The sequence below is a fragment of the Hibiscus syriacus genome, unplaced genomic scaffold (genome assembly GCF_006381635.1).
Source record: "Hibiscus syriacus cultivar Baekdansim isolate YM2019G1 unplaced genomic scaffold, ASM638163v2 tig00109936_pilon, whole genome shotgun sequence".
Taxonomy (NCBI): domain Eukaryota; kingdom Viridiplantae; phylum Streptophyta; class Magnoliopsida; order Malvales; family Malvaceae; genus Hibiscus; species Hibiscus syriacus.
The window spans coordinates 173586-183256 of NW_024062533.1; the positions used below are offsets into that span (position 1 = coordinate 173586).

The 9671-nt window shown below is 33.1% G+C and overlaps 2 protein-coding genes across 3 annotated transcripts; one reads left to right on the forward strand and one right to left on the reverse strand.

Annotated features, from left to right (window-relative positions):
• The first annotated feature begins 350 nt into the window (after positions 1-350).
• On the forward strand, positions 351-2223 carry LOC120210819 (protein BASIC PENTACYSTEINE2-like). 2 transcript variants are annotated; one of them, XM_039209480.1, is made up of 2 exons: positions 351-443; positions 1268-2220. In XM_039209480.1, exon 2 carries the CDS (start codon positions 1272-1274, stop codon positions 2124-2126), a length of 855 nt encoding a protein of 284 aa, XP_039065411.1. In that variant the 5' UTR covers positions 351-443; positions 1268-1271; the 3' UTR covers positions 2127-2220. The 2 variants fall into 2 exon arrangements, with proteins under 2 accessions (XP_039065411.1, XP_039065412.1); XM_039209481.1 differs by having other exon boundaries at positions 355-439; positions 1268-2223.
• Positions 2224-3582: 1359 nt separating this feature from the next.
• On the reverse strand, positions 3583-4849 carry LOC120210777 (putative clathrin assembly protein At1g25240). Its single transcript, XM_039209454.1, has one exon. The coding sequence runs from the start codon at positions 4820-4822 to the stop codon at positions 3650-3652; it is 1173 nt and encodes a 390-aa protein (XP_039065385.1). The 5' UTR covers positions 4823-4849; the 3' UTR covers positions 3583-3649.
• Positions 4850-9671: the final 4822 nt, after the last annotated feature.

Below are 9671 nucleotides of genomic sequence, written 5' to 3' on the forward strand. Positions count from 1 at the left end.
ATTATTTTCATATTTTGATAGTTCTATTTAATTTTTATTAAGTTCAAACCTGTATATTTGATTTTGATGAATAAATATTTTAATAAATTATTTTTATGTATTTCAAATTTGAAATTAAAATATATTTAAATAATATCAAATAATTTATCATTTGAACTATCCCTTGATTTATTAAATTTAGTTGTATAACTCATATATTTTTCAGTTTTTTTAATATATATAGAGAGAGAGAGATAGAAGGGGGGGGGGGGGAAGGGAAGAGAAGGCCCATGTGTTATAGTGAACTCCCATTTGATAGATACACATATTTTAGGTGTTTCTGAATTCCCTATTTCTAATATTTGTAGGCCTCTCCCTCTCTCTCTCTCTCACTTTCTCTTTCATTCTCTCTCCTCTCTCCAGAAAGGGCAAAACCCTAAAGAACCGTTTACACCCCAAAGTAAGTTTTCTCTCTCCTCTCACTTCAACCCCTTTTTTTCTTCTTTATTTTTTGCCACTTTCTCTCTCTGCTTTCTCTTTCCACCAATTTTGAATATATGGGTCCTTTCTCCTTTGTTGCACCATATTGTTTGAGCTTTGAGCATGGTTTTTTTTTTAAAATGAGATCTGGGTGTTTTTAATCAACTTTCCTATTTGAAACCCCCCATAAAACTGCCATAAAAATTCAAACTTTTTATTCGAAGTTTTTTTAAGCTGTAATTGTTAAGATCTGATCATGGGGTTTGATGCATGTAATATGTGGGCTTTGGTTAAATGTGGCGATCTAGGAATTAGTTTGGATCTGAAAGTTTCCGTTTTTCTGTTGCGTATCTATAGATTTCGATTCTGCTGCTTTGAGATCTTAGATTTCTTTTCCTATTTCTGCTAAATATATTTTGTTCCCAATGGACTGAGATCATTGGTTTCCATTTCTTGGATCTGAGAAAATGTGAAGGCTGCCATTCTGAAATTTAACTCATGGGAGGTGGGTTTTTCGTTTAGATTCAGAAATGTAATGCATTTTGCGTTGTCTGGTATTTAAATTTTATTATCCGATCTTTTTATTTGGCTATCTATGAAATTGGATCTTGCTTTTACTATCCGATATTGCTTTACTTGAACGCCATTAAATTCTTGCCTTAGATTTTGTTTTGAATGTTTCTGTTTTCATTGACTTCATGTGTTATATATGTAAATTGGAATTCTAGTAGGATTTGAATTGCATTGATGAAACTAGTCAGTTCCTGCCTAAATGTATTCTGTTTGTGTTGTTGATCATATGTTGTAGCTTCATGGACGATGATGCGTTGAATATGCGTAATTGGGGTTACTATGAACCATCTTTTAAAGGACATCTTGGTCTTCAGCTCATGACTAGCATGGCTGAGCTGGACACGAAGCCTTTTATTCCCGATCGTGACCCCAATCTCATGGTTACTCCCAATGCGGCCTTTCACCCGAGGGACTGCATTGTTTCGGACGCGCCTATCCCCATGCACTACATTAGGGATACTTGGATTAGCCAGAGAGAGAAGATTTTCAGCATGATGCCGCCGTCCACTGCTCCTAGTTACGGCATTCTTCCAGAAACTTCAGCAGCTCATTCATTGCCGATTTTGCAGCCACCACCTCCTGATACGATAACAAGAGATGAGAGTGTGGTTGGTAGAGTGGAAGAGCCACCTGTCAGTCAGGAAGACGCCCAATCGAAGAAAAGGCAGGGCGGGCCTGGCCCTAAGACACTAAAGGCCAAAAAGCCTAGGAAGCCGAAGGATGACACCAATTCTACTGTTCAACGTGTGAAGCCGCCAAAGAAAAGTATGGATATCAAGATAAACGGATACGACATGGATATTTCCGGCATTCCAATTCCGGTTTGCTCATGCACTGGAACCGCCCAGCAATGTTACCGATGGGGTTGTGGCGGTTGGCAATCTGCCTGTTGCACCACAAACGTATCCATGTATCCTTTACCAATGAGCACCAAAAGGCGGGGCGCAAGGATAGCTGGCCGGAAAATGAGTCAGGGGGCATTCAAGAAGGTCCTCGAGAAACTTGCTGGTGAAAATTATAACTTCAGTAACCCTATCGATTTGAGGACTCATTGGGCAAGACATGGTACCAACAAGTTTGTCACTATCAGGTAGATTCAGACTGGTGGTAGTGATAGTGGAGCTCCATTGCAGACGGCCTGCTTTACCTGTATATAGCTCTACAGCCTTCTACGGAGTTCTCCGATGCCTTGTGGCTCATGAACTTTCCGAATCGTAACAATGTTTTAAAATTCAAACGTCATTAGCTTTCCTTTATGATTTTGTGGTTTAAGAACATCAGTTTATTTTGGTCATTGACATTCAAGTTGTGGATGAGTGTCTTTTCTTTTGTTTGGTAACCTCCTTTCATCAACTCAGCAATTGTTATTTAAGTCCTTAAATGCTCTGCTTTCCTTGGCTATCTTCTTAACTGACCTCAATGGCATATTTTTTGTTGTTTCATTTATGTGCATGAAATACATAAAACTTGTTTGGAAGTGTTCATCATAAGGTCTCATGTCATTGTACTGCGTGTATTTGGAAAAATCTTAGAAAAAATACATATGAATATATGAGAAATTTAGTCGTTATTGTTGATGAATATTGAATCCACAATTTAAGGGAGAACGGAAGTCTCATATAAAAGCTTTTTAACACGTCACTATTGGGCTATAAATTTTGATAACACAATGATATGGATGGATCTATATCTTTTTATCATTGTAATGACATGAATTGATGGACAAAACGATACCGTTTTGACATAATTATTGATGTCCACACTATATTATTTTAGGCATTAAACTTTTTCGATCGCTACTGGCAGATAATCACTGTCCGTCATTAGTCATCACTCGTGAAAAGATTGATATTAAAATATTCACAATTCACTTATTTTTCTTCTCATCAAATTGGTTCTCCATGTAATACATGCAAAATTAACGAAATCCATCTAAATGTTTGACATGCTAAAACTCTGGTCTCCTCCGATGGTTGTTCAATGATGTTAGTTTTGAAATATGTCATTCGTCTTCTCGAAATAATGTTTCTCACTATTCAGATTTTCAAACATACACCCAAAACTCCTATTAACTGATATTTTCTTGTATAATTTAGTCATTGAGTCTCAAGAAAATACCAATCCTAGTGGAAGAAAGAAGAATGAGATACTAACATTTTGATATTGATCTTGCCATGAGAGACAAGACGATCGGTGACAAGTGACATTTCATTGACAATGACGATAAAAAAATTGTAATACCCAAAAATGAATTGTTTATAAGTGTAGTAGCAAAATAGATACACTCTTAAAGTTTGATGCCTAAAGCATGTCTTTTTAAACATCAGTAGTAGTCGTACTAAAATGATCTCATTTTGTATATGCCATCACATCATTTGGATTTTAATAATTTAAGTCAACAAAATTTAATACTATAATTGGATCAATTGAAAGTTCAACGATATAAAAATATACACCGTCTAAAGTTTAATGGTATATAGTGTAGTTTACGCAAAACAAAATAAATCGAAACATGCAAGGAAAGAATGTATTTTTTAACTCAGATCTAACCCTTTTATTTTTTGTTTTATTAAGACATAATCCAAAAAGAATTGATGGAATGTTAATGTTCCAACTGCTAAAGACTAATTAAATCTGGAAGTTCATAGAGATTATAAGCATGTGCATTGTGAACGGGTACAAGAGGAAGTAATAGATCTTTAGCAGCAGCAACATCTCCTCCTGCAACAGTTTTGATTTCATTTGAGAAACCATATTGTTGTTCGTTGATGTTTGTGTTTTCTTCATCAAAAACCACCCATTTGTTTGTAATTATCGTTTTCAAGGTCCCCTTCGTGTGTTCTTCCAAAACTGTTGCCATTTCCATCTGGTTCTTCTCCTTGAAACATTCGTTGCTGTCCTTTAATGTCTTGTCCGAAACCGAAGCCCCATCGATTATTCTCTCGAGTTCTTCGACTTCTTGTTCGGGAATCTGAGTGACCGTGGGGAATAGACCAGCGTTTGAGACTCCATATTCCTTGCAAAACTTGAAGAAGAGGGAAAGCTCTTCTCCCTGTTTCGTTGCCTTTTGAAGAACCTTGAGCGCCAAGGCAGCTTCCTGTTTGCTAATGGAATATATCTTCAGCAAAACCTTTGCGATGTCGCGGCAAATTATACCGTAGACGTCGAATATCTCGACGATGACACAATCCATGGCTTCCAAGATCAATCTAACCTTCATATTCTTCGCTCGTGGCTTGATTTGGAGCAACGAATCAAGCAAAGATTGCCATGTCTGCAGTCTCAAAAGCTGTTGCACCATTAACGAACGATCACCTTTACTGTTACTGTTATCTTGCTCGAACAAAATGGAAGCTTTTTGATCTAGAAACGTGAAGTATTCACGGATGATACTATTGAAACCCCAGGATTTGTCAGGCTTCGAATGTCCATCGCTGAAACTCGAAAGATCAAACGGTAAACGCGGCATCATTTCAACGACAGGCACCTTACAATAAAAAATGCCATGCATGAGCATCAACCCTTTAATGGCCACCACCCAACTCCGAGTCTTCTCCATCCTCCTAGACAACGCCCACGTAATAGGGAGTAGACTAACCGGCGACGTTTGGATCCACGAAAACACGACCTGCGCATTCCTTTTATCTATGTGGCATTCATCGTGGTCTGTGGCCTTTATAATGGCTGCCTCAAGATCAGGGCTTCTAAAGGAATGCCTCCTGGAAATATAGATCACCACAATGCTATTCTTATCTTTGATAGCACCGACGGCCTTTTTCCAGAGCTTCATGTTTCCCGGAGCCGACTCGTCGCCGGTTTTGAGGGGAGCCTCGGGTGTGTTGAAACTTGAAAGCCCTCCTGATTTTTGTTGTTTCTTTTCTTTTTATCATCAACAAGAATTTTGGGTTCAACAAATTGAAAACCAACAGTCTATGATTGGAAAATTGAGCAGTGATTTAGCGATGACTGCCCGTATTGCCCTTTATTGGCATATATTTCCAGGTAAGTTTATAGCATCTATTTTCGGAACAAATGGCCAAAATCATAGGCTATAATTGTTATGTTTATATTTATACCATTCAAGTAAAACATGACACTGCATACGATGAATCGATTCGGATCGTACTAGAATACGTGCATGTACATTACAAACATATGTTTCAAACATGCATACATACAATAGACATTAAAATATAAGCAAAATCCAGGAAACATGAAAGCAAGGCCAGAACTACTACTACTACTACTAGCAATGCTATCTATACAACATACAATGCCATATATTGAAAACAAGTTAAACACAGTTTTCACACTAGTTTCTTTTTCTATCGGTGTTGATCTCTCCCTATCCTCGAAGGAAACTATCGTCGTTCAGCTCGTTCGAACCTCGAGTGTCAGTCACTTGTCCTGTTCGACTCCTACCAATTCACAATCCATACACTAATCTACCATACCCTTTCTTTTGTATTCACAACACAAGGTCCGCTGCTATAATCCAATCTACATTTATTGCAACTATAACATCCTATAACCTCTTCCTGCGATTTAAACAGAATTTCTTTTAAGGGATCGAACGGATCCACATTAAAAGTGAAGATAAATAAAGGTGATCAACGGCGTAAGCAAAACGTGGTATAACTTCTTTTATTACCTTTTAATACATTTATTGATGTCATTGATATGTAAATGAACCTAGGGACGGAACTATATAGGAATTAGGAGGAGTTATGTATTTGTCATTCCTAATAACAATTTAGATCTTAATTAGTTTAAATTTAAATAAAATTAAAATTTCTCCCCTAATTTTTAGATTAAATACATAATAAATTTTTATTATTTTAAAATTAAATATCTTGTCCCTTTTAATATTTGATCATGGATTCGTCCCTACATGACCCACCTAAAACTTACAAAAATATCTTGGAGGAATCCTTACCTATAATGTCATACTTAAGTCTTTAACCAACCCTTAATCAGGATTACCCCTATTAGGGAATCGCTTTTCACACGTGTGGTTCGCACATGTAAACATAATCGGTGGTAGAAAGTAAAAAAAAACGAAAATCGATCATAATCGAAAATGTTATTAATAATTATAATTTTTTAGGTTGTACATGCTAATATTTTAAGTTATTAAAAATATTTATATTAAACCTTCAAACCACCATAGATAACAATAGCAATACTATCCTAATTCCTAATAACAATAAACTAAAAATAATTGTTTTAATTCTACCTTAATTCCTAATAAAATAATAAATCTAACCCTAAAAGATAATGCATCATCATATATTAAATTATATTCCAAATAATCAATAAAAATATTGAAAATTCGTAATATTGGATTTATGCGATTCAAGAACCATTGGAAAGGTAAGAGATAGCTTTCGTAACTCCAGAAGACATGTCGACTAAATAACAATTGGATCCCATACAAAAGGTCATTTCAAGTATGATGTTATTTTGGTCTTCTTTTTCAAGGCTTGGCGTGGATCAACTCGAAGATTTAGTCCATCTTCTTTTGATGTGAACCTTGTGGTGCACGTATCAAAAATAGAAATAATAAAAGTTAAATGATGGAATTTATAATTTATCCAAAGTGTAAGAGTAGACAATTTAGGGATAGAAATATTGGATCTGCCTTCAATACTTTCATTTATACATAAAAAGTATGGCCTAAAAATTAAATCTTTTAGCCCAAAATCTAGGACGATTGCAGGCACTGCGTTTTTAACCCTTGATTTTCCAGGGAAAAAGTTTGGGAAAACAAAGTTTTCAAGCAGTTCTACGATATATAGCTATTTTGATTAGAACAGTTTATTCTCTGGAATTTCGCACATTTAAGATTTGTTTGTTTTATTAAAAAGTATCTTTAAAAAATGAATTGATGTTTTTGTAAGACAAAATGTTTGAATATACAGGCTTGGATTGATGTTTATCCAAAAATGAATTGATATCTTTTTCATTTATTTTATTTACTTTAATTTTTAAATTAATTTTAAATACAAGATAATAATTTTATCATGTATAAAATTAAATAACTTATATTTAATTTTAATTTATAAGATTTAAAAATAAATAATAAATAGATAGAATGTGTAAGTATTGAGAAGTAAATGTGTAATTATATTACTTTTTTAACCGTCACTTCATCTCATTATTAAATGTTAATTGAATGATCTGATTGATAAAATTAAAATATTGATAATCAAAATAAAAAGAGACAACAATTAAGTGGATATAAGTATAGTTTACCCTTCGTAATTGAAAGTCTATATATTTGTCAACACAAATCCGAAAAGATGTATTCTTTCTCTCAGTTTAGACTTTGGGAGATTTTTAACGAGACTTTGAATTAAATTGTTTTCTTCTTCTTATTAATAACATCTTTGACCGATAAAAAAAACATACATATTAGGTCTTAACCCCAAGTATTCAGTTAAAAATATAAAGAATATATTTAAACAACCACAAAAATTAATACTAAATCAATATAGGGTTTACCATTACAATATCAACTCATTCAACTCTCACGATAAAATCTTATATTAATTAGACCAATGATGTTTAATTAGCGGCGATATTTTAATTATGGGTTGGCTGTTGGGGGAAGAAGGGGTCGTACGAAAGTTTATCTTCTACACCAAATATAAATGCATATTAAAACATATGTTGACACCTATATGAACACAGTTAAGTGACGAACATATTAAGTGATCTCACTGATTAAAGAGAGTGTTGTTTTTCTTTGAGAATCTGGATTCGATTACCTTCATCTACAGAGTGTGTGTTGTCAACGGTTAAAAAGATTACTAATATGCACTACCCTGTAGCCACCACAAATCATTTAAAATACAGAATCAAGCGACAATATGCATGTGTGGATCTTAACTTCAATCATTCAATAAAAAATATATTTAAACACTTATAAAAATTAATATCTAACTAATATGAGATTTGTTGGTAATGCAAAGAAAAAAATTCTTACGTTAATATGTATTTACTTTTTAAAAGTATTTAAATATAATATATTTTTTCTTTAATTAAATTATTGGAGCTAAGACATGTACATATGTACACTATTGTTGTCTAACTTGATTTGTGTTAACATGTAATTGTGTCTCTGTCTTTAGACATTAACTTTTCATTCTTTCGTTTTAGTCTTTGATTTCATTATTTATTTTTTCATTTAGATTCTTGTATATATTCTCTATTAAGTGATAAGAATATATCACCCACTCATCATTTTTAACACTTTTCATAGGAAAAATATTCTATCAAATAATTTTTACTTTGAATTGTTAAACATGTTTAAAAAGTTAGATCATTAAATATATTAATTTTAAATGATTAATTTTTTTAATAATTCATCTTAAAAGATCCGTGCATCTGAAAATAAATTTCTTATTTTTTAATAGTTTAGAGTAATTACAAAATAATATTTGTTCAGAATTTTTCTTAATCATTGATAATGCATACACCCATAGACGTAGGCATGTAGTTGTTCGAACTTAACATTTCTAAGAAAAACATTTCCTTCAACTACTGAGTCACTTGATGGATTTAAATTTATATTCGCTCATTTCGTGTTTGTGGTGGTGAAATATATCGGGGATAATGACTAAAATAATGTCTTTAAAAATGAAATTTCCCAAAATAATCCACCTCTTGTATTATTTTTAAAAATAGGGCAATTGTTACATTACTTTTAGAAGACTTCAGGATTGCATGATGTCTTCATTTGAAGATTCCAAGATTGCTATGCATCTTTTAACTTTGGGTAAGCTAAAGACGCACGATAATCTATGTGTATTCCACACAAAAAATTGAAGTCGTACGATGTTTCTGACTTTTTTTCCTTGCCACTGTAATAATAACTCTAAATTATAAAATAATATGATGAGAGTATTATACTATTTTTTCACCGCTCTACATGGGCAACGAAGCCGGCAAAAATGCCCAAATAAGGATGTGGGAATGTTTAATTCCCAAACTAATGCACTCATCCGATTAATTCCTGATCTAGAATATTTTCTACAGGGTTTTGGGATCTCTCGGCGTCTTTAAGGGTATTGTTTGTTTCTTGGGATCTCTAGGCGTCTTTAATTGAAATCAGGAAAAAAATTGTGTTTTTTACACAAATATCACCTTAACATAAATTAATTACTTGTTGGGCATTGTTTAAGAATATTTTATGGATCTAACAAATTTTTAAATACTTTCTATAAAATTATTCATGCATTAAATTACACAATACAATTATGTCTACCAATTACCACTTGACATTTTCTGATGCGTTTTTGATCCTTTCAAAATCTTATACGTATAGTATATTCTAGGAAAGCTTAAGTAATTTAAAATATAAATAATTTTATAAAATATTACGGATCATCATCATCATCATCATCATCATTTTGAAAATAATTTTGTAGAAAGGCGCGGTACATGCACAGCATAGGATTTTGAAAAATATTTATATAAGTTTTATAAAAATTTTATAACTAATATTTATTTTTCAAAATCCTATGCGGTGAATGTGTCGCGCCTTTCTACAAAATTATTTTTCAAAATCCTAGAATATACTAGACGTATAGGATTTTGAAAGGGTCAAAAACGCATCAGAAAGTGTCAAGTGGTAA